The sequence below is a fragment of the Atractosteus spatula genome, chromosome 23, assembly GCF_055471065.1.
Source record: "Atractosteus spatula isolate fAtrSpa1 chromosome 23, fAtrSpa1.hap1, whole genome shotgun sequence".
In the NCBI taxonomy this organism is placed as follows: domain Eukaryota; kingdom Metazoa; phylum Chordata; class Actinopteri; order Semionotiformes; family Lepisosteidae; genus Atractosteus; species Atractosteus spatula.
In genome coordinates, this window is record NC_142728.1 from 12,536,867 (window position 1) to 12,549,986 (window position 13,120).

General features: G+C 39.9%; 1 protein-coding gene across 5 annotated transcripts in view; it reads left to right on the forward strand.

Annotated features, from left to right (window-relative positions):
- Positions 1-7,460: 7,460 nt before the first annotated feature.
- The window catches only part of LOC148816174 (calmodulin-regulated spectrin-associated protein 1-like), a 41,306-nt gene continuing 35,646 nt past the window's right edge, over positions 7,461-13,120 (forward strand). For 4 of the 5 annotated variants that reach the window (XM_088940806.1, XM_088904555.1, XM_088940809.1 and 1 more), the window contains exons 1-2: positions 7,461-7,903; positions 8,618-8,778. In XM_088940806.1, coding sequence (XP_088796932.1) covers positions 8,619-8,778 — 160 coding nt within the window. In that variant the 5' untranslated portion in view covers positions 7,461-7,903; position 8,618. The remainder of the gene's footprint in view (positions 7,904-8,617; positions 8,779-13,120) is intronic. The other variant, XM_088940807.1, reaches the window with a different exon arrangement.

A 13,120-nucleotide genomic window follows, 5' to 3' on the forward strand; every position in this document is an offset into this window, starting at 1 on the left:
AAAATGTTACATAAATGAAATTATTATTTTGTTGTCACACATGTAGCATGTAAACCCCTGGTGAGTTTGGCTACCGGCCAAACATGTTTAGTCCCTTAGGCTGCAGTTTCTCCTTTTGGCCACAAGATGGTGCTCGTTTTTCCCTGTCTGTTAGTGTTGATGGAGGTTTAAAATGTATTATTAATAATACATTTACCTTCACAGCCGAAACGTTGTGTTTTCTCTCTTCTCTTTCAGCATGGAATAAACCTATTGTTCCTTTGCAGACTACGCATGCTAATGCAGCTGGCCACCTGAACTTATTAATAATAATCTTTACTCTTACATAGCGCTTTTCTAGACACTCCACTCAAAGATCTTTAAAGGTACTGGGGACTCCCCTCCACCACCACCAATGTGTAGCCCCACCTGGATGATGCATACAATAGACAGTGTGCCAGTACTCTTACCACACACCAGCTATCGGTGGGGGGGAGAATAGAGTGATAAAGCCAGTTCATAGATGGGAACATTAGGAGGCCATGATTGGTTAAGGCCAGGGGGACATTTTGCCAGGACAAAGGGTTAACAACCCCACTCTTTTCAGAAAAACACCCCGGGATTTTTAACAACCATGGAGAGTCAGGACCTTGTTTTTAAGTCCCATCTGAAGGACAGTGCCTTTTTACATTATAGTGTTCCCATCACTATACTATATGGTGCATTAGGACCCACAAAAACCACAGGGTGAGAACTCTTAACTGGTCCCACTAACACCTCCTCCAGCAGGAACCTTAGCTTTCCCAGGAGGTCTCACTCCCAGCCAGCGGTCCCCAGTACAGTATATTGCTGTATATAACAGCATATAGCTGTTGGCTTCTTTTTCTTTGTCTTCTTCTTCATTATTATTATTATCATTATTATTTCTTCTTCTTCTTCGCATTTTCCCACTTATGTGGGGCCTGCTTATTTGCACCGATTTTTCCACTTCGTACGGTCTGCGGCGTCTCGGCAGGTGACTTTTGCGAGGCGCATGTCGTCTTTCAGCCGATCCAGCCAGCGCGTAAATGGTCTTCCACGGGGCCTGGGGGCCTTTAACATTCAATTCGAGGGCGGTCTTTGCTATGATATGTCATTGCTGCAGAGCACGTGTCCATACCATCGCAGGTGTGATTCCCTCATTTTCTCAGCGATTGGGGTGACTTTGAGAGTTTTTCGCACCTCTTCATTCATGACATGGTCTAGTCTTGTCAAGCCGAGGGTCCATCGCAGCATCTTCATTTCCATCGTATGGAGTGCCTGTTCATGTTTCTTTGTCGTTGGCCAGCATTCAGTTCCGTATAGGGCCGCTGGTCTGACCACTGAGCGGTAGACTTTGGATTTTAGGCGTAAAGGGATCTTCTTGTCGCACAGTACTCCAGTGACCTGCCGCCATTTCATCCAAGCGGCGCTGACTCGTGTCTTGGCGTCTTGGAGGGTAGTGCAGTCGGAGTTGACACATGAGCCTAGGTATTATCATTATTATTTATTATCATTTATTATTTATAGGTGCTGACTCACTGGATTTTCTGCTGCAAGAAGTATTCATAATGAGGATGATTATAACCCTTTCGTGTTTCTGATTTATTATCAATAAAAAACAGTTTTGCTCCTGCCTCCATTATGTTCTCAGTGTGAAACACATAATAATGCTCAGGACTGACCTGGGGTCTGTATGTGTTTGTACAAAAAATGAATTAACTAGAAAGCCCTGCCACCAAGAGTCTGTTGAGGAGTTTTACACTGTATACATACATATTTACCACAGACAGAACCCCAGGCCCAGAATTGAACCCAGACCTCCAGCACAGCAAGACAGCGCCATTAACCACTGTGCCATACAAGCTGTAATATGGTTATCCTACTTGTTTATTTCCAGTAAACTGCAAATTTAGTTTAGTTACCAAACTAAAAATAAATGCAGAAATGCTATCTCTTTTTATAGAAACAGAAGATTATCTAATATATATTCCACAACAAAATAACAAATTAATTACTTTGTCAAGTGAAAACTGATTAAGTCCTTCTGAAGATTTGACATTGGTTTGATAATACAGCTAATTATTTCAAAAAAGGATAAATCACCCCCAGTAATTTTATGTTTTCACATGAACTTGTCAGTTCGTATACTCCATAACCTTGTCACGAATAATAATACTGTTGGCATCTGTTTAGTGTGTACTGAAGAAAAAACAATCTTGTTTATACTAATTCAATACAATAAAAATAACAATGTGCTTGTTTGAAATAAAGCAGTTTTAGCATTTAAACCCTGTGTATTACACTTCATTCTAGTTATAAGTACACTTATACAGGTCTTGGAAACCCTTGGAAATAAAGTCTTTATTTTTTATTCTTTTCATATAAAGTATTTCCTTTAAAGAGCCCGGTTCCCCTGTATACATGAACAAATTAATTTTAACTGCTGGTGGTATGTCTGTTTGTGCTCTTTTCTATGCTAAAGTATCTGGAAAGCACACTATTTTTTATAGATCTTTATTACAATAATGTTAAGACATATCTATTGTAACATATATTCTATTTCCCCTATAATAGCAATAAGAGAACAAATCTCTGAGGACTCCTTGGGGAAGGCAGAAAAAAAACCTACTATAAATTCATCCATCTGCTTTATGTCTCTCACTTCTTTATTAAATATTATAGATATCACATTACTTAGATACTGTATCTTTTAACCATCAGTTATCAAATTTTATTTTTAGGTACTGTTGATTCATAATTCTATATATAATTTTCATTAAGGATGTCCACATTTGCACACGAGGTCTATTTGTCCTTAACCAGTTCCTAGTAGTTCCTAGTGTTCAAAGGGTTATACTGAAAATATAAAAGGTTTAATATAGCTGTGCTTCTGATGGCAGTTATCATGCCTAGGAGCAATTTACAATCACTAAGCAAGGAGCAGATAACCCAGCTTGATGCTCAGAGATACTGTACCTTCCCTCTCCTCAGTCGGTCTTACAGGATTTTCAACGTTGCCAGAGTGTTTTATAACCATAAAATTGAAAACATATTTCCTGCAGTAAATGTCCCAACAAATCATTAAGAAGCTACATGTGCGCAAAAGTGCCATTTGAGATCTAGAAAAATAAAACGATGTCTTCCTTCCATATAATTTAATTATCTTATCTGAGACAGGAAAATTGCCTCAGAGATGCTGAAAATGCCCCCTTTCCCCTAGTGTTTTGCTCATGATGTCATGTTTCTGAAAAAAAGAAGAAAAAAAATTCTTGATGTTGCGGTTGCCGTGGAGACCAGAGCAAACCGATTCCAGATACACACAGAGAGACGCACAACATTTGCATCAGGCATTTTACTGGATATGAATCACAGCACTTGGGCTGGGAGCCAAGACCTCTTCTGCCGGGCAGCTGAGCGCGGTGCTACGCAGGCTGCGTTAAGCACAAAGGCTACATGAGCTCCAGGAAGCCGGTGACTGAGGAACAGCAGCTCCGCTCGGGATGGCCGTTACCATGGAGTATTTCACGACAAGAAGGGGGCTGTACCGTGCTCGTCAGAAAAGGTGCAAGTCACTGACTGCATGACAGAAAAAAAAGGACTTTTATCTGTATTCGGATTTCTTATGGGAGATTTGGCGGGGGAGTGGGGAGGAAGGTTTCGAATAAAAAAACGTAAACGCTAAAAAAGAAAAATACAAGAGACCGTGATTTTATGATGAGGACCAAAATGCGCGATAAGAAATCTGGAACAACCGTCTGGGGTCAGACTCGAGTGCGGAAGTTATTTGACATGCGTGGACACCCTCTGGACACGCCCTTAGTCGTAGACTGATGTTTTAGAAGGCAGGTGTCTGTAAGAGTTGGCGAGGTGAATTTTAAGAGTCAGCGGTTTTTTTTGCATGTTGAATATTCAAGACGAAAAGTGGTTATATAGTATACCCCGACACCTCGTCAGCCCTGCCCCTTCCTGAACCCCAACCAACCCTATAATCGCTCCGCAAGCCGTTCCCCCCCGATTTTAAAACCGGACGCCCTTGGCGATCACATTAGATCACATATGCGCAACAAAAATTGAGAACGATTTTTAATGACAGATTGCATCAGGCTGTGTCCGAGGGCTGTGCCCCTTCTTTGTCGAGTGCAATCTGATCCATCGCTTCGGGCAAGTCACTTGGTGCGGGTTTGAAATGGAAATTTGCACCACTACCGTACAGGACGTTCTGTACTGTCCTGACAGCCCTTGCACTGTGAAAGCTTTAATGGTCACATGTACAACTGAATTACTGGTGCTTCTGGTTGGCATTTTGAGACATTATTCAAAAACCGATTCTAGTTTTCAAGAGTTTTCAGGCTTTTAAGATCACTTTATTGGCCATATACTGTACAATTTCTTGTATTAGGAACTTGTCTTTTTTTGCATACCCCAACTTGTTCTCCATGAGACACACAGACAGGGAGAGGGGCTTGGGGTCAAAACAGGGTCAGCCATTCATACAGTGCTCCTGGAGCAGCTGGGGTTAAGGGCCTTGCTCAGGGGCCCAATGGAGTAGGATTCCTCTGCCAGCCAGGGGATACAAACCGGCAGCCTTCCAGCCACAAGCACAGATCCTTAGCCACAGAGCCACTGCACTGCACATTTGGTGTTTCAAGCTATATTTTAAAATCCCTATCAGGAATGATAGACTTGAGTTTTCAATTTGTCCACACAGCTCCATTACTAAAATGTGGAAACCCTGTATCTCTCCATCTGTGTTTCATTTGTTGTTTTCTAGTGTACAGAGCTTTTCTACCAATAATGATATGCAGATCTGCATCAGAGTTAATCAGGCCTTGAATTTCAGTCTTCCTCTTAGAACTTCAATTTCAAAAGCTTTCCTTTCATATCTATTATCTGCTATAAGAGAATGTGTTATAAAACTCACCAAAATTATTTTTCCTCCTTTTGAAAACAAACCAGTTAAAACAATCATCACTAAATGGATTTGTTTTAGGGGTTTGGGATTTTAGGATTTAATCCTAAAATCTAGATCATAGATGAGCCTCTGTTTGAATACTCACATTGATATTTCTTTTCAAAACCTTAAATAGGTTTTTAACACTTGAGGGGTTTGCATTTTTTACCTGAAAGCCACATCATAACAGTGGTTGCAGTCCTTTCGTTTTTGAAGGTTCTTTTTGTTTCCTACTAAGTATAAGAAAAACCTAAACGCTGTGTGACTTTGTTTCAAATAATTTATTTTAATTACATTCCTTCTTCGTCGTATGAACAGATTCTAAACAGGAATTACAAACCAGCCCTGTCAGAAATCTATCCATACTGCACTGTTTAGTTTTAACAAGCTAAAGCTCTGGTTTGTTTTAAACACGATGTCAGTGGGGTTGGGGGGTAACCACTACTTTAGTGTTTTTAACACATTTTTAGAGCTAACTGCAAAATTATCCTCCAAGTGCTAAGATAAATAATTATCAAGATCTGAGACTCGGAGATTGGCTCTTGTAACAGTCCTGACTTCATAAGGCCATATCTGAATATGAATAATGATAAGCATTAGTTTTTTACAGATATCTTTTATATCTTTTGTAGATTTTAGTGAAGAGTAGTTTACATGGGGATGTTGGCATATAGGGCCTCACAGCACTGAGGCCCTAGGTTCTGTTCCAAGCCTGATGTACCAGCTATGATCCCCCTGTGTTTATGTGGGTTTTCAAACGTCCAAAAACATACTAGTAGGTTAATTGGCTTCTGGGAAAATTTGCCCCAGTGTGAGTGTGTTTGTGTGTGTGTGTGCCCTGAGATGGACCTCCGTCTCGTCCAAGCTGTGCCCTGCTTTGTGCCCACTGCTTACTAGGATAGGCTCCGGCTCTCTCATGTCCCTGACTTGGAAGAAACAGTTAGAAAGTGGATGGATGGACAACTTACATTGTTACACGTTTTGGGAGATCAGGTAAAATATAGGAGCGACTGCTCAAATAAATACTGGTTGTCTACTGATGTAGACTGTGTTTAACAGAACATCCCCACAGTTAGCTTCAACACATAATATACAATAGTAGATGACCAAAACCAAGACAACCAAGAATTAATGAAGCAGTCGTATATTCAGACTTGTTGCTAGACTGCAAAGGGGGTATTATTTCAGCAAGGGCAGGCTTTCTTAGTAAGCAGGGTAGTTGTTTGTCCAGGATTAACCACAAAATCAATAAATTGGCTGACCACACTAACACGGACAGTGGAATTTCACTTCAACAGATCTTCCATGATGATTTAATACATGGATGATTGCTGTTTCTTGATTGTGGATAGTAATTTCTGTCTCACATACATTAAAACTATGCAGATGTAGATGCAAGCAGCAGCAATAGTGAGCTTTTTAATAGTTATAGCCTTCACTGATGACAGAAGCCCCTTACTTCACTAGTAGTCACTTCAAAAGGCTTCAGATACAGTATATACACTATTCATTTGAATACTTGTAACATTATTCAAATTTAGTATATGCAGTGTAGCCCTTATAATGGCCTATCAAACTGAACAAAATGTTTATACAGTTGAATTTGCTCCTTTTTTAAAATAAAAATAATAATAATAATAATAATAACTGCCCACATCCATGCTGTTTTTGTTTATTTATCTTTTAGTACCTCCAGCACATCACATTTCACTCGTATCTTGTGATTTTTTTCTTCTGTTGTAAGCAAGTGTTTTTGTGTGTATACAGACATTCAAGGTTACTGATTAACAGCAGTTATTGAGCAGACAGATTTAAACTGGGGTTTCTACATTTTTTTACTTCTGAATCTCTTCTTGTGGGTGATTAGTGGGTCAAAACAAAATTTAACCTGCAGCATTTCTGGTTTTAAATGTTGTCACATAACACAGGAATACATATAACAGCTATTGACATAACACAAAAACCATATAAGCAAAATACATAACATATAGGCTGATATTTGTATGGTGCTAAATTGTTACATTAGCATGGTTTTCAGAAGTCTCTCGTGGATGAAATCAATGGCACCATTTACGTTGGTAAACCACCCTACAGCGTTTTTATTTGTTAAAAAAAATAAAATTTTATAAAGCTGCTAAAATAAATATCATATTTACAAGTTTTTGCGTTTCAGATTTTAACTAAATGTAGCTCCGTGGACGTTATTTCGGTAGACACGTTTTGATTGCCATTTTCCTGTCAAATACAGGACTGTTTGTGAATTACTGTACATATTAAATGCTTAATTTTGATTTATTCGAGAAGCCCACTATTATCTCCGGTGTGGCGGACGGTTTTAACATCCATTTCTGTTCTCGTTAGCTAATTACACTGGCCCGCTCATGTTAATTCACCGCGGTGCCGTTTTGAATTTCCCTCCCCGCTTGTGCACCGGCGATTATTGCCCGGTGTTCCCATCTTGACGCAGGCGTGCTGGCTGCGCCCCCCCCCGTAACGGACCGACCGAAATACAGGCAGAGCCCGAGATCCCCATAGAGACAAGCTTTCTGCACTGGCTGTGTCGGCAAGGTAGAGCTTTTATTTTATTGAAAACGAAGACTGATTTGCAGCCTGCTCGGCTAGGAGACAGGCGAGAGAGCAGCGGAAGAGCCCGGTCATCGGAATCTAGGGGGGTGGTTAAAATTTGCAAGCCTTTTTTTTAATTTTTTTTTTTATTTTATTCTAATTTTTTCTCCCCCTCGCTTGCTCGCTCTCTCTCCCTGCCGTGGCGGTTACCATGTAGGCCGCAGATTGGATCGCGTTGTTGGGGAGGAGACCTTTTGATTCCGCTGCTGGTGCTGCTTGGCCGATATGCCACAGTGGAACTGAATTATTTTCCCTTTATACGTCTTGGTTGCCTTTTTTTTAAACTAACATTTAAAGCTGGATTGTGGATCCTGGACGGTTCTAAAGGTATTATTTAATCTGCTTGTCACCCATCGTAACAAAAAGCTGTCTGCTTAGCCTGTTCACACGAACATTCATTCATTATTTTTTCGGCTTTCTGTTGCCGGTGCCATATGCCATGCTATATGCAGTATTTCTGAAATTGTTGTTTTTTTAAATATTCACTGTTATTAATCGGCAAATACATGTTTGTTAATCGTTTTAAATTCGAAAACGGATTCCTCCGAAAATTACTCGCTGCGTTCATTCTTAATTATACCTTGTATTTTCTTATTTTATAATGGGGCTGTGATTATAGCTGCACTTGGCATTATCACGCCCAGCTTGGAAAAATGTCATCTGCCTGTATGTGGATGAACAGGCGAGGCCTCATACGAAACGTATTAATGTCACGATTAACAACTTGTGAAACGATTGAATTCCCAATGCGAGGGTCGAAAAATGTGTATTATGGGCGTTCCGGTATTGTTTACGAAGCACATTTCAGTGGCTTTGTGGCACTGTTTTTTTTTTATTCTTTCACCCCAGCTCTATCAAGCTAATTAGTTTACATCAGGCTCCGCTTTGACAGCCTCCAGATAATTAAGCATTTGGGTTTTAACGAATCCGTATCTGTATGGCATTTGTTTTGTGTATCTGTGCGACTAGGTCGTCTGACAAGAGAAAAAAAAAGACACATCGGATGTGAAAGTATCAGCCTGGGCTTTCTTTCTACTGTAGGATGGATGTAGATGTCTGTGCTGGGGGAGACAGCACCAGAAGGAAGATGGATTCTGGGGGGGACGGGGCGCCGGAGGTTGTACCTTTGGAGCTCTATGATTCATCCCGGGCAAAAATAGCTGCTAATCTGCGCTGGCTGTTCGCGAAAGCCTACGGGATAGGTAAGTAACCGATCGGTCATTGTTCACATTTGCAGTCCGATGCCGGATCAATTTTTTTAAGGCATTGTATCGAGAGCCAGTGAGATCATCACTGAGATACTGGGTTTAGAATTTAATATCGGTATGTGACCCGTCTTAATCAGGATCTGTTACAGGATTCACCCCGGAGTGATTGACAATGTCGTCTTCATCTGTGCTACACTGTGGCCCAGTAATGGTCGAACCATTTCTGTTCGGCGTAAAAACCGGAAACCACACCAAATCACACACGTATACGGTGTGTCAAGGGTTTGATGTTGAAGTGTGTTTCTTTGTGCACAGTACTGTTGTACAGGTAAAAGGACTGAGGTGAAAAGGGCAAAACTGATTCTTTTGCGTGTTGTAAATACAAGGACTTTGGATGGTTTAGGTAGGGTTATTTTAATGCGAGAAAAGAGGGAATTCGGGGGGTATTTCTTTTGTCTTTCTTTGTTAAAGAGCATCAAGAGACAGTAGTGCCCAGTATTCGGTCGAAGGAAGTTGGACGCTGAAAGAATGTAAACAGACCACATGAGTTGAAGCTTCCCTGATCTCTGTACTGTTTTAGGGAGGTTGTAACAGAAAGCAAAGAGCCGTTTGCACAAAATTACATTAAAAAAATCATTTAAGTTATAAATCCCAAGTAAAAAGATCTCAGAAGACCTTGGAGCTGAGTTTTAACAGAAAATAGTGGTACTTTACTTAGATTAGATTTCGTAAGAGATGTTTTGATTTTAACATGCTTTAATGAAGGGTCAGAGGTTAGTGTAATTTCTAGAACTCAAAAGCCTCATTCTGTTATCATTTAAATTATGTATATAAATGAAAGGAGCTTGCTGCTTGTACTGTATGTAAATGATGATTATAGGACCCCTATTGTTTAAATTAAGCTATGACTTAAGACATATTTCACACATAGAGATGTCTGAAAGCAGTATGGCAGGAATGCACAGTAAGCTGAAAATGCAGTGTCTTTATCTAATCAATTTTTAACTTTTGTTTTTGATGTAGCTGCTTGTGGACCCTGGTGCTTGTTATGTTAGTGTTTCTAGCCTAGTTCCAGTCTTTGTTACATATGCATCACTGGCAAAATAAAATAGACCAGTTAAGTCTGTCCTTGCTAGGGACAAGAGCTACAGACTAGGGGTCAGCATTCTGTGTGCTCCATTCAGAGCTGATAACACAAACACTACAGTCATTTTGTTCTGAGAATGAAATTGTTTTGTGGTTTTTTTCATCTTAAGTAAAGACAGTTATCTATAAATGAGAAATCAATCCTTTAGGACAGAAGTAAGTCTTAAGGAATACGTCTTTATTGAAGTTTTAGAAAACAGTTACTCTAGGTGAATCAGTTTATTCCCATTGTGTTTGTTTTTTTGCTAGGAAAAGCATTACATGTTTCTGTGGATAAATTCTGTGTCTTACTAGCTGTGTGCATAGAGGTAGGGTACAAATACGGATTACATGGCATTTGATTGGGAATTGTTTTGACCTGGATGGATTGTTTGAATTTGAACTTTTAAAGCTTAGACTATTTGACATGTAAAATGCATGATTTTGGTAAAGTAATTGAAATACAAGATATATGACCATTAGCTACTTCCAGATATTTGAAGATCCCGTTGCAGATGGACTGCCAAAAGCAAAGCTTGGTGTGAGATCCGTGGAGTATTTCTGATGAGCTTATCTTATATTGTTTCTTGTGTTGGTTATACAGACCTCATTTACAGTGCCTTGCGAAAGTATTCGGCCCCCTTGAACTTTTCAACCTTTTGCCACATTTCAGGCTTCAAACATAAAGATATAAATTTTTTATTTTATGTGAAGAATCACCAACAAGTGGGACACAATTGTGAAGTGGAACGAAATCTATTGGATTTTTGAAACTTTTTTAACTAATAAAAAAATGAAAAGTGGGGCGTGCAAAATTATTCGGCCCCTTTACTTTCAGTGCAGCAAACTCACTCCAGAAGTTCAGCGAGGATCTCTGAATGATCCAATGTTGTCCTAAATGACTGATGGTGATAAATAGAATCCACCTGTGTGTAATCAAGTCTCTGTATAAATGCACCTGCTCTGTGATAGTCTCAAGGTTCTGTTGAAAGCGCAGAGAGCATCATGAAGACCAAGGAACACACCAGGCAGGTCCGTAATACTGTTGTGGAGAAGTTTAAAGCCGGATTTGGATACAAAAAGATTTCCCAAGCTTCAAACATCCCAAGGAGCACTGTGCAAGCGATCATCTTGAAATGGAAGGAGTATCAGACCACTGCAAATCTACCAAGACCTGGCCGTCCCTCTAAACTTTCAGCTCAGACAAGGAGAAGACTGATCAGAGATGCAGCCAAGAGGCCCATGATCACTCTGGATGAACTGCAGAGAACTACAGCTGAGGTGGGAGAGTCTGTCCATAGGACAACAATCAGTCTTACACTGCACAAATCTGGCCTTTATGGAAGAGTGGCAAGAAGAAAGCCATTTCTCAAAGATATCCATAAAAAGTCTCGTCTAAAGTTTGCCACAAGCCACCTGGGAGACACCCCAAACATGTGGAAGAAGGTGCTCTGGTCAGATGAAACCAAAATCGAACTTTTTGGCCACAATGCAAAACGATATGTTTGGCGTAAAAGCAACACAGCTCATCACCCTCAACACACCATCCCCACTGTCAAACATGGTGGTGGCAGCATCATGGTTTGGGCCTGCTTTTCTTCAGCAGGGACAGGGAAGATGGTTAAAATTGAGGGGAAGATGGATGCAGCCAAATACAGGACCATTCTGGATGAAAACCTGTTGGAGTCTGCAAAAGACCTGAAACTGGGACGGAGATTTATCTTCCAACAAGACAATGATCCCAAACATACAGCAAAATCTACAAAGGAATGGTTCACAAATAAACGTATCCAGGTGTTTGAATGGCCAAGTCAAAGTCCAGACCTGAATCCAATCGAGAATCTGTGGAAAGAGCTGAAAACTGCTGTTCACAAATGCTCTCCATCCAACCTCACTGAGCTCGAGCTGTTTTGCAAGGAAGAATGGGCAAGAATATCAGTCTCTCGATTTGCAAAACTGATAGAGACATACCCCAAGCGACTTGCAGCTGTAATCGCAGCAAAAGGTGGCTCTACAAAGTATTAACGCAAGGGGGCCGAATAATTTTGCACGCCCCACTTTTCATTTTTTTATTAGTTAAAAAAGTTTCAAAAATCCAATAGATTTCGTTCCACTTCACAATTGTGTCCCACTTGTTGGTGATTCTTCACATAAAATAAAAAATTTATATCTTTATGTTTGAAGCCTGAAATGTGGCAAAAGGTTGAAAAGTTCAAGGGGGCCGAATACTTTCGCAAGGCACTGTATTTATTGATTTATGTTGCACAGCAACTTCAGAACTGAAACAGTTGGCTGTGGTGTAACTTGATTTGTTTTTAATCACTGCTGAACCAATCTGAGTGTTAATTGATTTAGAGTGTGATAGTAGCAGGCATTTACAAGCCTCACTTCAATTTATAGTTACCTCCGATTTCATACTGATTTGTATGAAAAACTTGCCTCTTTTCTGATCTCCAAAGTTATCTTAAAAGGGAATGCAGCTTTTTGGTTAACTCTCTAGGAATCTGAGGAATGCAGCTCAGGCAAGATTGTGTTTTAAGAAATTATATTCTGGCTGCTCTTTTCTTAAGAATTTGACCTTTTGGCTAATTATAGACATAATTTCTTTTGTGCATTCAGTCTAAAATACTACAATAGTTGAGTTTTGCTGCGTGAAAGGTGTCTGTTAATTAGTTTTAATTAAATCTGACTTGATGTTTCACCCTGATTTTCAATGCTTGTCTTGTGTAACTGGACTCAGCAGCACTGTGCGTGTTTCAGCATTGATGTCACCCACCCCTTCTCTTTGAAACGTAGGCAGTGTAGAATTCTCCCAACCTGGCCTTTTGGCATAGGTGAGTTCTCTGCTGTTTAGGAAGCGGCGCTGTGTATGCTGTAAGTCAGCAAATTATCATGATCAAATCCTGGTACCAGCAAAGAAGATCTACACCTGTCACCCCCTGCACTCTGTTTTTTTTATGAAGCAAAAGATATTTCAGAATTTCAATACTTACATCGCCATCACTGGTTGTAACAGAGTGTGTTTTGTTAAAAAGATTATCAAAGTAATCTTTGTCTTGTTTGAATACATATGGGGAAAAATCTTGTTTTTGTAAATAATGATACCTCTAATTGTAATGTATTTGGCAGGGGCATTAAATTTTATTATGTTGCGAGACGCATTGTATTTAAATATTAATGAGGCCTGTTCTTGGTCAATCTGTCCTTCGAC